The 17,928-nt window shown below is 41.9% G+C and overlaps 1 protein-coding gene across 1 annotated transcript; it reads left to right on the top strand.

Moving 5' to 3' along the window:
- Window positions 1–8,429: 8,429 nt before the first annotated feature.
- Window positions 8,430–17,854, top strand: mat1a (methionine adenosyltransferase 1A). Its single transcript, XM_071515874.1, has 10 exons — window positions 8,430–8,563; window positions 10,810–10,887; window positions 11,428–11,550; window positions 11,644–11,756; window positions 12,009–12,152; window positions 13,767–13,892; window positions 13,997–14,089; window positions 14,496–14,678; window positions 14,843–14,976; window positions 15,731–17,854. Exons 1-10 carry the CDS (start codon window positions 8,497–8,499, stop codon window positions 15,831–15,833), a joined length of 1,164 nt encoding a protein of 387 aa, XP_071371975.1. The 5' UTR covers window positions 8,430–8,496; the 3' UTR covers window positions 15,834–17,854.
- Window positions 17,855–17,928: the final 74 nt, after the last annotated feature.

Below are 17,928 nucleotides of genomic sequence, written 5' to 3'. Positions count from 1 at the left end.
GACAAAATCTGTGCAGAAATATATACATTCTGCCTGATAATAAGGTGAACACTTTTGATGCACAAGTTAAGTTTAATTGTAAGCAACAAGCCACAAATTTAACCCGATACCAAATCACCCATAACACAGGAAACTAGAAGGGCACTCGGAGAGCACAGACCTCCGCCAAGGTTCGTGCTATTATTGCTTGTTCGTGAGTCGGATCCGGATGTGCTCCAAAATTTAATGAGTTCTTCCTTGGCCCATGCTACATCCTTCCACGAAGTTTCATGAAAATCAGCCCAGTAGTTTTTCCGTAATCCTGCTAACACACAAACAAACAGACAAACAAACAAATGGCACCGAAAACATAACCTCCTTGGCGGAGATAACCAGCTTGTGCAACAACAACAGGGTAATATCTGTAAACATACAGTAAACTCATTATGAATACAGATCATGTGCTTTATATAATGTTTATCGATGTGTAGTTCCTTATATGACGAGTTCATTCAAGCTAATCGCTCCACAATCTCTCCCATCCCGCGGGCCTTTCCCCAGCCTTGCAATAAAAGGCCATAACGAAGGACTGGCAAGGTCCAACCTAATCTGGCTGCTCTGCCATCCAGATGGGACTGGTTGGTAACCGCACAAGCACACAGCGCTGAGAGAGGAGCTGTGGAGCAGTGCTGCGTGGCCTTGAACCTGGGGAAAGACAAACAGGTGTTAACAGCTCCTATATGGCTGCCTGGGCTTTCCTCATTCATTTATCTCAACCTGTTCAGTCAAGTTTGAGTCTGACTGACTCTCGGATCCAAAACTGACCCCAAAACCCTGACCCCGGCTTTTAAGTTGACGTGCAATGGGTCAATATGAGAACAATATGACACACATTTCATGTAGCCAATGGGACAGGAGGAGGAGTCATTTGTCACGCTGCTTCATCTAGACAAACTGATTTGGGAACTGGGGAAGAGAGTTCGACTGCACCGTGTTTTTTCTATACCTCCATGTCAACGAATAACCTTAAATTTTAGGGAATTCTATGTCACACTAATGAATGCACTCTCTGTCTATTTCTCTCTCTGTTTATTTCTCTCTCTCTGTCTATTTCTCTCTCACACACACAGCAAAGTTCAGCTCTAAGCACATGTCATCCGTGCCTAAACTTTGTTGCTTGGTCCGAGTGACATTAGAAGTGTCACGGCCTTGGACGTGGACACACTCTGTTGCACACACTGTGTCAGTATAAGAGAGAGAAAATATTCAAAGCCGGGGGACTTTCATGTCTTCCTGACATACTTACTGGATGGGCATTGGCTGAGTACGCTGTAATTGTTCAATGATTATGTGATGCATTTAAACAAAGTCTATGAAAACCTGTTGCAGCGACACAAAGGTCATCAAGCCCTTATCATTTTTGCTATTCATCTTTTAAGAGGCCCAGTGGCTTTCTTTGGGTGAGGGTTCAGGAGGATTTGAACTTTAAACTTTATCTGTGGTTGTCACCAGTGGGTTGGTGGGTTTCACAAACCCACCAACTCACAGTGACCTCTTTGAATCCATAGTGAGAATTCAGCGACTGTAGAGTGGCAGTGATAAGCTGCAGGCTAGAATATGATGTTAAAAAGTGCCATTAAAAGTTTAGCATTTTCAATACACAGGATATGATGTTACTATCCCTTGTGCCATAATTCTAGGTGAGCATTCATGTAGAGGCCCAATTCAGAGTTTAACAGAATTATATACTGCCGTACAAATGAGTCCATAGAAAACATCAGGCTATACCGTCAGAAATGGTACAGGTCAGATCAAAGCTTCTGCCAACACACAATGCTTACTAAGAAGGAAATCTGTGAAAATAAAGGTGCTACAAAGACAGCTAAATGCGAAGAGTACCATAAAAAGCTGGTAAAGTTCCTCAGTAATTATATATAGCAAAATAAACAACTTCAAGTTCAGAATGAGGCTATTCCAAAGAGATATAGCCTAATGCAACAATATTGGACAAAAGTAAGTTTAAAACATTTTCACATTTCGGCACAAAGCTGCATCATATGGGCCTTTTGCCTAACCTAAACAAGACATGGATGGACGCATCAGATACTGGACTGATCAGTATTGTCATAGGATGACTTCAGAGCTCAGATTAAACTCAGAAATACGGCCTGACAATTTCGTTATTGCTTTTTTTTTTCTTAGCCTCGTTTGACCTCTATGAGCAAGACGACTCAAATGTTTCACCTCAAGACACTTTACTCTTTCATTCAAGCCCATGGTCGTCTGTGTTGCACTATGTTAGCCTCACCTAGAAGTTTAAATAGAAATCCACAAGTTAACATCTCATAGAAATCTCCATTTAGAGGGTTTTAAATAAGGAGCTTCATTCCAAAATGCAATACATACGGGATAAAAGGCCATTATAAGGATTACAGTATTATCTTAATTATGTATTTTCCCAATCGGCTCAGAATAATTTGATGATCCAATTAATAAGTAATTATAGCGACCCTTTTATGTTACACCCTGACACATTGCCAAAGCTCTGATAGCAGTTATCTTTCAGTACAACCAGAAAAATCTTGTTAGTGTTGAAAAAACACTGTTTCCTGGTCAGTCATTAACAAGTGTTTAGAGGCAAACCACACAAACTCAGTGAGAACCAGTCTCTCTCTCCCACTCTCTCTCTCTCTCTCCCTCTCTCTCTCTCTCTCTCTCTCTCTCTCTCTCTCTCTCTCTGGCATGCACGTGTGCACACGTAACATGAGTGTGGTGACTGAGTGTTTTCATATAGATCCAGGCCTACAGACTCAAGTGAGGCCAAAACAAACAGAGGTGTCTTCTCCAGAGGTCAGCCAAGTTGCCTGATCTCTCTCAGTGTGCCATTAGACTAGACCTGATGACAGATAAAACAATCCACAAAACAACTTGGGTGTCACCAGACCATGTCACAGAAAACCAAATTGACCACATTTGTATCTGTAGAAAGTTCAGGAGGTCCGTGGAAGATGTCAGAACAAGAAAAGGAACAGATGCAGCTTCAGACCACCGTCTCCTGGTAGGGGAATTCAAGCTAAGGCTAAAGACATCACCTCACCAGGCCAAAAGTCAAAGAGCGAAATAGAACACTGAATACCTCAGCAATGCTCGAGTGGCAAAGAAGTTCAAGGATATCCTCTCAAGGGAAAACACAGAGCTACAGCTGAAGAGGGTGGAAGGATGGACAATAACAAGGAGTGGGAACACCTAAAAGCTGCTTGGAGCTCAACCTGTGAGGAGGCCTTAGGGAGAAGGACCCAAAAGCACAAGGAGTGGATAACACCAGAAACCTTCAACATAATCCAACAGAGGAGAGAGTTCAAAGAAAAAGTGAACAACTCAAGAACAAGAGCTGTAAAGGCTTTGGCCCAAAAGGGGCACAACAGATGCCACAAAGAAGTGCGAAAGAACATCAGGAGGGACAAGAGAACACTGGTGGAGAGGCTAGCCAAGGAGGCAGAACTTGCGGGACTCAAAGGAACATGAAGGAGTTATATACCATCACAATGAAACTGTCTGGGACATATCCACATTGTCTGTAAACCAATTACAGACAAGAATGGCCAACTGCTTTCAACCCAGGAGGCGCAGCTCAACAGATGAGTAGAGCATTTCGAAGAGGTCCTAAACAGGCCACCACCGGCAGAACAGCCACATATTCCTAAGGCCAGGATACCACTACAAATCAAGTGTGACAGACCAACAAAAACAGAAATAAAGGCTGTAATCAAGCAACTGAAAACTGGCAAGGCTGCTGGCCCTGACAATATTCCACCTGAAGCCCTTAAAGTAGACATAAATTCATCAACAGACATGCTCTACGGCTTCTTTGGGAAAATTTGGGAAGAGGAAAAGACACCCACAGAATGGGCAGAGGGACACATTGTGAAACTGCCAAAGAAAGGTGACCTAAGAAAATGTAACAACTACCGAGGGATCACACTACTTTCTGTACCCAGTAAAATTCTCAAGCGGGTCATCCTCAACCGCCTCCAGGAAGCTGTAGATAAGAGGCTCCGGGACCAGCGAGCAGGATTCAGGAAAGATCGCTCATGCACAAAACAACACTACGCATCATCATTGAACAGTCTATTGAATGGAACACGTCCCTGTACATCAACTTCATCGACTTTGAGAAAGTGTTTGACAGCTTAGACAGGACAACACTATGGCACCTAATGGACCACTATGGAATTCCCACCAAGATCATAAACTTAATCAAGAACTCGTATGATGGAACCTGATGCAAAGTCATGCATGCAGGCCAGCTCTCCCAGAGCTTTAATGTCAAGATGGGCGTTAAGCAGGGATGTCTACTTTCACCATTCCTGTTCCTCCTGGCAATTGACTGGATCATGAGGAAGAAATGGGATTCAGTGAACAATGTGGGAGCAGCTGGATGACCTTGACTTTGCGGATGACATAGCTCTCCTTTCACACACACACATACAAATGCAGGAGAAGACAGACAGAGGAGTGAGGAGGGGTCATGTTACAATTCCTCAACCTAGAACCAATGCAACGAAAAAAACTGTTATGTATAGAGCCATCTCTCATTGGAATAGTTTGCCATACTTAATTACTCAAGCAACAAGTAAAGACAGTTTTAAAAAGCAACTAAAGAGGTTATTCTTGGGTACAGGCAAATAATAAGGCAAATAATAATAATATAAAAAAAAAAAAAAAGAAAAAAAAACTTTGGTCTTGTTAAATTTGTCAAGTTTGTTAAATTGGTAGCTCAAGGTATTTGGTAAACATAGTCATAGATACTGCTTGTTATGTAGTAAGTGTGCATGTATGTGTGTATGTGTATATAAGTGTGTGTGTATGCATATATATATGTATACATATAGAGAGAGATGTAGCCTATAGACAGAGTTTCACATGGTTTTGTTGAAATTGTATTTGGTTTTTGTAATGGTTATACTGTTTTAATTGGGGTGGGGTGGGGTGGGGTGGGGTGGGATGGGGTGGACCAGATTATTGCTGTAATTGTATTAATGTATGCATGTATGTGAAAGCATGTGTATACATTTATGTTCTTAATGTGGACCCCAGGAAGAGTAGCTGTTACCTTGGTAACAACTAATGGGGATCCAAATAAACAATAAACAATAAACAGACTCTCACAAGCTGCGACAAACCTTTGTCTTACACCCAATACAGCAAAGACACAGGTGATGAAGATCCACTCCAAAACCAGCAACCCTATCCTCATGCACAGCACTGCCCTAGAGGAGGTAGAAGCATTCACATACCTAGGCAGTGTTGTGGACACCACCGGAGGGACAGATAATGACATAAAAAAGCAGGATCAATAAGGTTAGGGTGGTGTTTAACATGCTCAGGAAGATCTGGAGCTCAAAACACATCTCAATCAACACCAAAATACGCATCTTTAACTCCAACGTGAAGCAGGTGATGCTATATGGAGCAGAGACATGGAGAACAACAAAACACACAACAAACAGGCTGCAAACATTCATTAACACCTACCTCAGGAGAATACTAAACATCTGGTGGAGAGACAAAGTAAGCAATGTGGACCTGTGGAAAAGAACAAGCCAGGATCCCATTGACTTACAAATTCGAAGGAGAAAGTGGAGTTGGATTGCACACACCCTCAGAAAACCTGCCACAAACATCACCCGACAAGCCCTGAAATGGAACCCCCAAGGAACAAGGAAAAGAGGTCGCCCCAGGAACAGCTGGAGAAGAGGTGAAATGTCTGGGAAGGGGCTCAACTGGGGTGATCTCGAAAGAACCGCCAACAACCGAGTGAAGTGGAGGACATTTGTCAATGGCCTATGCTCCCTAGAGGAGCAAAGGGCTTAAGTCAAGTAAGTGATGACAGACTAATTTAATCTAGTTCACATTAGTTACAATTAATTGTCCTCACTTCTAGTCGTTCTGACAGTGTAGTGTATATCACTGTAATTAGTATCTAACTGATTATAGTTATATGAAGATTGGGTCTTTTAAGGGGGGAAAATAGAATTGGTTTTTGTTTCTATTGGTGGTTGTTTGCCTGGTGACTGCCTGGAGGTCACAGTTTTCCACTTTTTCATTTAGCACTACATCATTGCCGGTACCCCATTAAAATGATTTACCGCTTGCCCTACAGTTAGGGAATGTCTGCAAGTAATGTGTTCAACAAACATCACAAACGCATTCCTATCATATCGATAAAAAAAATATTGCTGCTTGTATTGATGCTTTTGTGCCACACATATCTATTGGCTGTCGGTGCGGACTAAACAAGAAAACAGTGATAATCAATAGGAATGTGGCGTATTAGGCTTCACTTTAGTTTTCTCTCACAAATTACACCTATGGATCCTTGAGCAACATACTGAACGGATATTACTTTACTTCCATTCCATACCAATGATGCAAAAAACAGGAGGTGCTCTAAGAACTACATGTTGTCGGACTCCCGGTTTGTTTGATGGTCATGTCTTCGATATAGTATCACATTCAGCATCTAGCTCCTGCTCCTCTGGGTTTCATTTGATTCGGCTGGCTCTGGGTAATGTTAGGTCAGCTAGTTACTGAGCTAGTTGGCCTTGATTTTCATGTGAACAACTGTTTCTAATTTTCAGCCCCCACTCCTAGTTTTTAAATTTTCTCAGCAACTCAAACAGTCCTGTTTATGGAATGCAGACCAGTCAGAGATTGAATGAAGGCCGAGTTAAAGTGATGTCCTGATGTTGCTGGTGTGGACATTTTTAGAAACAATACAGATTACACAGTAGTATATAAAAATTACATGTAGTTATTTTCATTATTCCTGCAGCAGTCTAATATGACCTCTTTCATCCCACCTGCCACAAAACCTGTCAGGACCCTTGAGACCCACAGGAGTCCTGCAGGAATACTCTGAAATATAAAACTAACCTTTTCAGAATTGTAGCACATGGCATCCAAAAAGCAAGCCATCCCTAGGCTGCCTGTGAAACGGTGATAAAAAACGGCAATGCCAGGAAGAAAAGCGGTTACACAATCACTGCTCACACTGGTTTTACAGTTAATGTCGATGGCGCTTATTGTGTTTCCTGTCAAATCTGCTTTGAGTAAGGCTTGAGCAGTCAGGAAGAGTGGTATTTTATTCACTACTGAAAGCTAGTTAAAATTCTCCTCTCATTTCATGAGGCCAAGTCAACACTAACAAATTAGAGCCAGATGGGAGAAGGAGTATGTCCCCCTGCAGTGTTTAAGGTACAGTAAAGAGAGATTTGTTTACCTCTTACTGTCTGTGGACCAATGCGAAAATATATGGAGTCTGTGTCTTTATGTATTTGACACTCCCAGTGTTTCTCCAGGTGTATGTTTCTGTGTGTGTGTGTATGTCTGCTTGTGTGAACCACATGCACAAACACACCTACACACCCCTCATTTTCAACAAAATCGGTCAATTACCTGTCAGCTCATGACCTATCTGACGCATCTTCATTATATAATACCTTCTGTGATAGTGGGTCGATATTTTTCTGCATCTAACACACAAGGGCTTCAGGCCTGCAGTTGGATGGAAAATCTTTTGTAACACCAACATTTAGACAAAGAGTGACAATGCGTGACTGTTGCTTGGCACATGCTTCCAAACATAATTACCAGGGACTCTTGCACACTCCGTTCTTTAGCTTGGAAGTGATTACTTCTAAAGGAACCAAAACAATATATTTGTATTTTAGATGTGTTTTGGTTCCTTTCCTATCCCGTCCCTTTCTAGTACATCCTCTTAGTGTTCCTTCACCAATATTGACACTCATATTGCTCAGGACACGATGTAAACAGACGCGATTGCATCATTTTAGCAGCAGACAACAGCTACCTCTCTCTCTCTCTCTCTCTCTCTCTCTTTCTCTCTCTCTCTGTCCATAAGTTGCCCCAACCTGGCTCAGTCCCAGGCAGAACTGTCCCACCAGCATGGCAGGGGGAGATGAACTCCCTATTTAAGCTTTTCCTGCCAGCACCCAAGAAGCGTCACACCCTAAGGAGAGCTGACAAAGAAAGGGTGATGATGATAAACTCACACTCAAGCATCATAATGTGCGCAAGGGGTTAACAGGTAGTTTTCCCAAGTTGAAATCCCCTCCCATCAGCAACTCCCCCCTGGAATGGACTGTCCCATGGATTCACATGACGTGTGTGTGTGTATGTGTAAGAGAGAGAGGGCGTGTGTGTGTATGTGTGTGTGCGCGTGTGCATGTGTGTGTTCTCTTAGCCATATATAGGACCATGTGGACACAGACCTGGAGTTTTGTAGCATAGACTTCAACACTGTCTTTTTGTCTCCCTTTCTCCCCCTCTCTCTCTCTCTTTCTCTCTCTCTCTCCATTTCTCTCTAAACCCTTAAAGAGAACCAGCAGGAATATAAAGCAGCCTCTAGATCTCTTTGGCTGCTGTTGGTGGGAACTGAGGAACCTTTTCTGTCTGAGTGTTTTGAGTTGCCCTGAGCACCTGGCCGTGTAGAAAATGAGTGATCTGCTGGAAGATGGGTCTTTCATGTTCACGTCGGAGTCCGTAGGAGAGGGACATCCAGGTGAGCCTTCACATCAACTTAGGCTACCTGCATGTGAAGCTGAGTTACTGTTGAAACGTTAAGCGTGTTAGGGTGTTGATTATGTGATACTCTTTACACTTTGTCGCAATATCCTCCAAAAATATACAATTTGAAAAACTTCCCTGTATTAGAAACATCTTACCAAGAGCAGATGGGATTTCATATTTCTGCAAAAACTGCATTAACATCAATATTTCAACTGATTTTGCAGAAAGGCAGATAATCATAAATGCATATGGCCAAAATTGAATGCAGAGTATACTGTGTATTTACTCTCCAAGCGTGGATGGTATTCCATTGATAGTCTACTCTGAGCAACATGTGTTTACTGCCCCACTCTCACTCTCACTCATGGGCAGCTGGGGTGAATGTGGCTCGGATGGTGTAGGGTTGCATGTTGAGGAGAAAGTTAGCATCAAAAGAGCGACATGCGGTCTCCATAAAGGCTCTGGGTTACTGGTGGCATGCTCACATCATTATTCACCAATACACGGCACGTTGGCAAGTGGGTTTCTGGGCTAATCAAAGGCATGTCAGTCCAAATGCATGCAATGGAATAAATTGACATAGTCGATATTGTAAATAACAAATAACAGTCTTCCACTATCACTCCAATCTTAACATAAATGCGTCACGAATATTTATTTATTTTATTTATTTATGTAATTTTTATTTATATATTTATCTGAATTTCAAATCATCCAAATTTCATATCACAATTGTACTGTGGATTACCAGTGGTTTCACTGATTTGAAGTAACTTTGGGAGAGGAAAAATACTTTTATGCTTTATGAGAGAGATTAAAAGGAGGTTTGTGTGTGTGTGTGTGTGTGTGTGTGTGTGTGTGTGTGTGTGTGTGTGTGTGTGTGTGCGCGTGCGCTCTAGCTTTTGGTGTTTGATTTGGCTCTAACTGTTGGCATTCAGATCCACAAACCACCACTTTGATCTTCTCCACACTCCCACCCACCAAGTCAACTCGGTCAGCTTAACATCCAATCAGAAATGTTAAAATGTACTCTGCCCTCTCTGTTTTCTTCAGCCCACTGGTCGATGTGTTGTAATACTCCCACAAATATGTAATCTTACAAAGTCCCCTGTGCTAAATCGATAATCTGTCAACTTTTATCACAGCGGGTCAAATGAGTTTTGCAGCTTCCGAGAAAATTACAGAACTTGACATTTTAGAGCCATAAAGGTACATATGTACAGCCATAATTTAATAAAATGCATTGATTTGGATCCTGAGAACCCTTTAGTTTGGTTGTATCATGTTCAGACCATGTTAAATATCAGTGTTTTGAAGCAATTTAGATGGACAATTTTGCTAGAAAATATGACCGTATGAATAGTATTTATGACATTTTTTTCCATGCCTGCAGAAGTCAACATTTCCAGTCTACATTGCCTCAAAAAACTTTGTCAACATTGTCTTCAGATATTTGTCTTATGATATTGCATTTCACTCGGTATCTCTCCTCTTCACAGACAATATTACTCCTAGATTTTAAATATTTGCTATAAAATGATGAAATGGCAACAGTGCAACCCATATGAAGCCAAATTATAGTGATAAGAATTCTTAGGGCGAAGTCTGTCCCGCTGTCGGTGCGGCCACAGAGCTGCGTGGCCTTGGTAGAAGGCTGCGGCGGCTGCACACCTTTCTACTTGATAACAAACCTAGAGGTCTGGGCTGTTCCCACAGATACTGGCCATCGTCTGGGATAAACCTATTACACAGAAATGTCGTCTTACAGCTAAGATTTAGCCTTAGAGGAAAGGTAGTCTGAAGACAAATGGTTTCTGTTGCAGGCAATTCGCGTAAAGATTTAAACATTTTATATTCATTTTGTTGCTCAGTGTCTGAAAAATTAGGTATATAGGGTTAGGGTTAGAAACTGTATTCACGCTCCTCCATGTACTGCAAAACCAAGACAATCAGATGTTGATGTTTTTTCTGATGTAACCCAATATGATAATATGCAAAACCTACAGTCCCAGTGCTGAATACAGTCTGCAAATGTTTGTTTTGTCTGGCCTTTGTTCTCTGGGATTACTGCCTCAAAAGATTTGTTTAATAGGCCTACAAATCTTGGTGCCATTAAGAGTTCAAGTCACACTTTTTTTTCACACTCACTGTACACTCACTCACTGTAAATGTGATTCAAACCATGTACTAAATCTAAACCTCTTTTCCCTCCTCCATTTTTGTTGTTTTTTCCCACAGACAAGATCTGTGACCAGATCAGCGATGCTGTCCTGGACGCTCATCTGAAGCAGGACCCCGATGCCAAGGTGGCCTGTGGTGAGTAACACAGGATCCAGCTCCGCTTTACTCTTACAGTCTAAACAATGAATGGCGTTGTTGAAACAGGGAGATGGAGAGAGGTTCATCTTATCTGATCTCTGGCTTTTAAAAAAAAAAATCTCCTCAGCCCCATAACACTTTGCTCTCTTGGACCTCAAAAAAAGGGCAACACATGGTCAGATTTGACACAGCTGACAAAGTGACCCACTGCCCTGAAACTGACCTGAAAATTTACACATCTGCATTATTCAAATTATTTATTGTATTTCAATATAGACCTCTGAATGTCACAAGGTGTGACCACTTGTGAGTTTAAACCCTCTGAACTTGTTGGTTGTAGCAGTCAATAAAGCCTGTCATGTTATCTCAACACCTACTTCTGGATGATCAAAGTCTAAAAGTGATGACTGTCTAGACGTTTTTGGGGTGCTCCGATCAAGATGATAAGATTTCTGAGTGTGTTATATATGGAATGTGCGTGGTGCCGCAGGTCAATATAACCTATTGACTTACTTAGCCTATTGACTTTAATGACAGAGACAGTGTGTAAGACCGGCATGGTGCTGCTGTGTGGAGAGATCACGTCTCGCGCCAACGTAGACTACCAGAAGGTGGTCAGGGACGCCATCCGACACATTGGCTACGACAACTCTGAGAAGGGTGAGAGAAAACAAGATGGAAAACACAGGAAATATCTGCTCTCTGCTGTCAGCTTTGAGGTGTCAGCTTTGGCTCTCTCCCTCTCCCTTGTAGGTTTTGACTACAAGACATGTAATGTGCTGGTGGCCCTGGAGCAGCAGAGTCCAGACATTGCCCAGGGGGTCCATGTGGACAGACGGGAGGAGGACATTGGAGCAGGAGACCAGGTAGAACTGTTGCAACGGGACTGCATGTCTGTTGCCCAATGTTGACTTAAGAGGAGGTCCTCACAATCTACAATATGTCTTCTGCGCCTGTGGTTCCATTATCAACACCAGTCCAGCCACTGTGCAGATCGTAATGACCCAACCAACATCATTATTTCATTATTTGCTGATGATGATCTCCTTTATACAGCAAAAACATTGCCTCCTTATTTTTTCAGCCCAACTGTCTCTCTCCCTTTCCCTCTCCTGTAGGGTCTGATGTTCGGCTATGCCACAGACGAGACAGAGGAGTGCATGCCTCTCACCATTGTCTTAGCCCACAAACTCAACTCAAAGATGGCCGAGCTCAGACGCAACGGCACCATCCCCTGGCTGCGTCCTGACTCCAAAACACAGGTGAGATTGTGTGTTCCATGCAGGATTTTGTTCACCTAAAAAAAACAAAAAACAAAAAAAACAACTCATGGTGCCTATGAATTAGCCTATTGTTTCAATCTTGGGTGGCGTACAAGAGGTTGATTTTGGTGCCAGCAGAAAAAATTGGATCAACAACGGCTACTGAAGGCATCAAGATTATGTTCTCTGAGTGGAAACAATAGACTTTTGACTGCTTTAGTGGCAGTTAGCGATTTTGACTGCAACTCTGTGAGGAAATGTTGTTTAATGCCTTTGTGTCCCAGATCAGATATGGGGTGTTAGAACATTAGGTTAGAGAGCGCGGCTCAAATTTCAAACCAAACAATCGGGCAAAGAGGTTTAGATTTATCCCAGATTGTGCCGTACACATATTTTCAAAGCACCAGCGTAGTATTAGGGAATTAACAAGGCAACGCTCGCACCAATGAGCAGCGCCGCCTCGTCTTCACTGTTGCTGAGTGAAGAGGCCCAGTTGACCGAACACACGACAGACACAACGGACGCCTCGCTGAGAAGGTGCAAGCTGATGATGTGAACATGTCAGTTGACATGGCACTGATCTGTTTTTATCCCAGTGGGGACATGCTGACTCTGCTGACCCTCCCTATGTAATTATCTGGTCTGGACAGCAGAGGAAGCCAGCTGCAGCCTCATCAATCACAGGCCCAATACTATCCAGGCCTTCTCCTTCACTTGAATATCTGGAAGGCTGGGATATCTGGCACAGCAAAAGATACAATTCAGACTAGAAGCAGAGAAAGAATAGGCTTTTGGTGTCTGCGTAAGGCCAACAATGTGAGTTCATTCTTGGCAGCTCACTCCATTGATATTATATGAATGAAGTCTTTTTTGGAAACTCAAGAGTTTGTAGAGGAAGGAGGAGGGTGACACAGTCAGCTGCTCAAAGCTTCAGGGGAGGAGCTTGGAAAGGCTGGAGAAGCAAAGAGCTCAAATAAGGTCACATGAGAAGACTTAACAGATAAAAGAAACTTTAAAGTCACAATGAAACTGCATTTTGAGAGTGATGTATTTCCTGTTGAGACAGGATATTGGGGTGGGAGGGATCATTCAAAAGTGTAAACCAATAGGATGTCAGTTAGGGAGAGAAAGGCTGTTTTGATGAGAGTGACAGGAATGCTCATTCAAAAATCTGTGATTGTTTTATTGGTTGGAATTTTTATGTTGCCTCCTGGTACATGATGAGGTCACTGCTAAAGATTTTCCATTTTCCAGGAAGTAAAAGTAATGAGATTTTGATATAAAAGTACAATAAAATCATATTTTCGTCATTTTTTTTGGCATAAATTGTCAAACAGGTGTGTGTTTGATAGAATGCAACTTGAATGATCCTGTGTGGTAATTGGGTCATTGCAACAGCAAAGAATAGGATATAGATACAAATAAAACAAATGGAGACTAACAGATAAATAAGGATTACAACGTCTTTGTTGACAGATTTACAGGTTAATAGGTTAACTGATTAATTTAGGACTGAAGGAAAGCTCAGTCACTGGATGCCAGAAGGCTGAGCTCCTCCTCTTTGGACACACACACACACTCTCTACAACATCTGGCCTCTCCTCCGCCCCTCAGGTGACGGTGCATTACGATCAGAAGGACGGAGCCGTGATCCCCAAGAGAGTTCACACCGTGGTCATCTCCGTCCAGCATGACGACTGCATCTCTCTGGAGGAGCAGCAGAGGGTCCTGAAGGAGAAGGTGGAACTTCATAAACACACCAGCACAGTGTTTTTGATGACAAATCTACAATATGGAAAATTAAGTTGTATCTTTTGTTTTAACATGGAATCTACTCTTATCAGGTGATCAAAGCTGTGGTTCCTGCTAGATATTTGGATGACAAAACCATCTACCACCTTCAGCCTAGCGGTCGCTTCGTCATTGGAGGACCCCAGGTGACAGTTACACCCGACCTAAACACTGTTTCTTGAACAAATAATTAGTAACACTTTATTTGGACAGTCCAATGTTGATAATCAACCAACTATCAGGTGACAAAAAGTAGATGTTCAACAAAGGGTCATTTGCCTATTTGATGCATTTCTACAGACTATGTAACCCCTAACCCTAATCCTAACCTGACTTTTTTTTTTTTTTATCCTATTTCTAATATTTCACTTGAATCTCAATAGACCTTTTAGTGACACATCATAGTCACTTGATAGAAAGTTGAGTATCAACAATTGGATTATCAAAATAAAGTGTGACCAAATAATTAATTTAGCAGAAAACAAATATAAAAAAAAAACACCAGTGGTCGCCACTGATTTCACATGTCTTCTCCCCTTTTTCGCACAACAGGGTGATGCTGGTGTGACAGGCAGGAAGATCATCGTTGACACGTACGGGGGTTGGGGCGCTCACGGTGGCGGAGCTTTCTCTGGGAAGGACTTCTCTAAGGTCGACCGCTCCGCTGCCTACGCCGCCCGCTGGGTGGCCAAGTCTCTGGTCAAAGCAAAGCTCTGCAGGAGGGTGCTGGTTCAGGTGAGACCACAAATCAGCTTCACCCCTTCATCCATCCCTTTATCCATCCACCCATCCAAACACACGCAAGGAAAAACCTTAGGCATCCCGTATTTGTGATGGTGTGAGATCATCATGTGGGTGATAAAAACTATTCTATCTATGTACTTCTATGTATGTTACAGGTGTCCTACGCCATTGGAGTGGCCCACCCTCTCTCCATCTCCTTGTTCACCTACGGCTCCTCCCCGAAAACAGAGTCAGAGCTCCTCCAGATCGTCAACAAGAACTTTGACCTGCGGCCAGGAGTCATTGTCAGGTAAACGAGTGAACATGACCCTTGTATTCTCCACATGTTCCTTCAAGCTGTCCTCGGTCGAATGAAAAGGGTAACAATAACAGAACAAAACAAAATAGTGTGGTTACTACTAAATATAACACTGCTTCAAAATGAATTTAAAAGAGAATACCAGCGTCATTTAGAGTTATAGCCAATTTACTTCTATCTACATCTGGTTTACATTTCCCCCAATCATTTTGAAATGCATCCTGTATATGACATTTTTTTTAAATACATTTTATCATGTCAAACCTTGAAATTAACTGCTGTCCTGGCTAACAAAGACCTCCCTAAATAAAACAGACATGGATGTGACAATAAAGTTTATAAGGCGACATGTTTTGAAGGATTATTTCCTTGCAGAGACTTCCATTTCTTCATGTGGGCGTCAGGTGATGGACAGGTGTCAGATGATATGAAAACACTCTGGCACAATGAAATACTGACAAAACAGAAACTCTGACAACACCAAATTAAGGCTTCATGTTTACTGTTATTAATTATCTAGCATGGGCAATTTTCAAGTGTGTGGAAAACGAGCCTTGATATCTTCAACTCTGCTGACTGTGTGCAGACAGCACCAGGAGTAATGTACAGGACAGGGGCAACCTAAACGATTAGCACAAAAACAATAATAAAACAACAATAATAAAAACAATAAAACACCAGTATTATCCTTCAGTGTGCTTAGTTTGCCACTCCTGATGTTGTGTGTGTCCTGTGTCTTCCCCAGGGAACTGAATCTGAAGAGGCCTATCTACCAGCAGACAGCCTCCTACGGCCACTTCGGCCGCCCAGAGTTCACTTGGGAAATGCCCAAAGAGCTCCACTTCTAAATACTCCGCCTGCTCGTCCCGATCGACCAGCCTGGAGATGCAACACAACAGTTCTTTATGGGCTACAACCACAAAAGACAATTACTTCTTGTTGAATTTCACCAGAGAGGATGAAGTGAGAGGATGTCTTTGTTTTTTATAGGAAGAAGTAAAGCTAAAGTTAGGGATAGGCCAGGGATGAGACTATAGGTTAGGTTTGAGGAGGTGATAACATAATTGAATGCCAGTGTGGTTGTAGCCCATATAATGGGACATTTTATGCTCCCTAACCCCAGTGAGAAGGGAAAAATTGCAGAGGACATCTCACTACCTAATCCCTTTCTCTGCCCTCTCTCCTTGTGTAGCCCACAAAACATCTTTATCAAAAGAGAGAATAAAGTGATGTATCTCGACTTGACAATCCACACATTTACATTCAGATACAACCTGATAGAGCATCTCAAGACATTGGCTGGCTTAAATTTGTGTCAAATGCAAACCCTATGTGTCGGTGTATGAAAATGTTGGTGCTGTAGCAATATTAAGGAAGTATTGTTTCCGTACAATCACTAGACAAATAGCTTCCTGGTTAATGTCTGCTCACAAACAGAGCAAGTGAAATCTTCTGATAATGACTCTACACCACTAGCAGATCATTTAGCCTCAACACTGTGACTGCTGCATTATGTAACCTGTTCAGTGTGCAGCAACCAACCTCAGCCCATATCATTTCCAAATGGTGCTATTCTATGAAACCAGTAGATATTTTCATCAGTGAATATCATATGAATGTCTGAAGTGTAATTATTGCTCAACCAAAGGCTCAATTTTTCTCCACTGAGAAGAAACTAAAAAATGGACTCTTGGCTTCAGAAGAAAAACAATTTATTTTAATTAAATCTTTTTGTCATAGCTCTGTAAAAAATATCTTTTCTAAGTCTTATTTTGTAATGTGTGCAACAGAAAGCTGTTTGCACCATTACAGCTACCAGTGTGCAAGAAGACAGGTCACCTAAGAAGTGGGGAGAGGTCTATCTCTTGAGCGTATGTTACAATCAACCAAATGGTAAAACAGCCATGCAGCCTCATGTTTCTGTAGCGCTCTACTATCCATGCCATACTATGTGTCGAATCTATATTAACCTCTGCTCAGTCCAGCTTTGTTTTAGTATCAAGTTGCTTTTATTGCCACACAGCTCAACTGGTGGAATTTGTTTCAGTACAGATGATAAATTTGTATCTACATGTCTGCATCTTTACCTATAGGCCTGCTGCTGTGGCCAGGACTGTAAATGTGAATAGACTCATTTTATCAAATGGCTAGAAGTCCGTAGTAGATCTCTTGACTTGATTATTAATTGATCTTTTGTGATTATTTGCTCTATACAGTGGATTGCCAAACTGCATGCGGCCAAGACTAAGCATATTTTTGTGGACCACTGTCTTAACTTTGCTACATTTTTACAATGCCATGTGCCTTTGTTGATTTATGAGAATGAGCCAAAAGTTGGCCAAACGTAAATATCTGATGACAGAATACCTTTCCTGCAGATGTGCTGTGCATTTTCCCCCTCACTATATAGAAAATGCTTCTTCCATATCTTTGAGATATTCACCTAATGTCTTACGCAGTGTGAAGCTCTCTATCGCCAAAAATTTCTTGGACTACTGTCTGTTTACATTGCAGGCCTACACTGTAGACCCAGATCCGTTTCCATGGATCCAGAAAAGAAAAAAAGAGGGAGTGTTTCTAAAAACGTTTTGCATGTGATAGGGCATGAGGAACAATACATAAATTAGAAGACTGCTTTTGCCATTGCTAAATGACAGAGAAGTATTTGATTTCTTTTCTTCTTTGGGTTTGAAGCAGTGTAACAGTTTTCCTCTTAAACCTTCACAGTTCAGTCTTCCAGGTTTATATCACAAACCGGCTTTCATCTGCACCCAACACCTTGTTGTAAGAGAGGTATTCCTCTATTAACTCTGCTGATCTGTTTCTTTTCCTGTCAATTTTAGTCTGCGGAGCAACTGGACAATGTAAATAATTGTTGACAATAAAAAATATTTAAAAGATTAAAAGAAATAAATTGTGGTCTGGCTGTTTTCACTACATGAT

Source organism: Centroberyx affinis, unplaced genomic scaffold, assembly GCF_046629955.1.
Source record: "Centroberyx affinis isolate AG114_WGS23_722 - 3 ecotype Tasmania unplaced genomic scaffold, CSIRO-AGI_Caff_v1 ptg000374l_1, whole genome shotgun sequence".
NCBI lineage: Eukaryota > Metazoa > Chordata > Actinopteri > Beryciformes > Berycidae > Centroberyx > Centroberyx affinis.
Note: the sequence above shows the minus strand (reverse complement) of the source record. Positions and strands in the feature narration are given on the sequence as shown.

Bases quoted from the DNA above. Each gene is read 5' to 3' on its own strand.
- mat1a (XM_071515874.1), top strand. From the start codon at position 8,497: ATGAGTGATCTGCTGGAAGATGGGTCTTTCATGTTCACGTCGGAGTCC. The intron at 12,153-13,766 runs GTGAGATTGTGT...TCCGCCCCTCAG, and splicing joins GTCCTGACTCCAAAACACAG to GTGACGGTGCATTACGATCA. The intron at 14,977-15,730 runs GTAAACGAGTGA...TGTCTTCCCCAG, and splicing joins CGGCCAGGAGTCATTGTCAG to GGAACTGAATCTGAAGAGGC.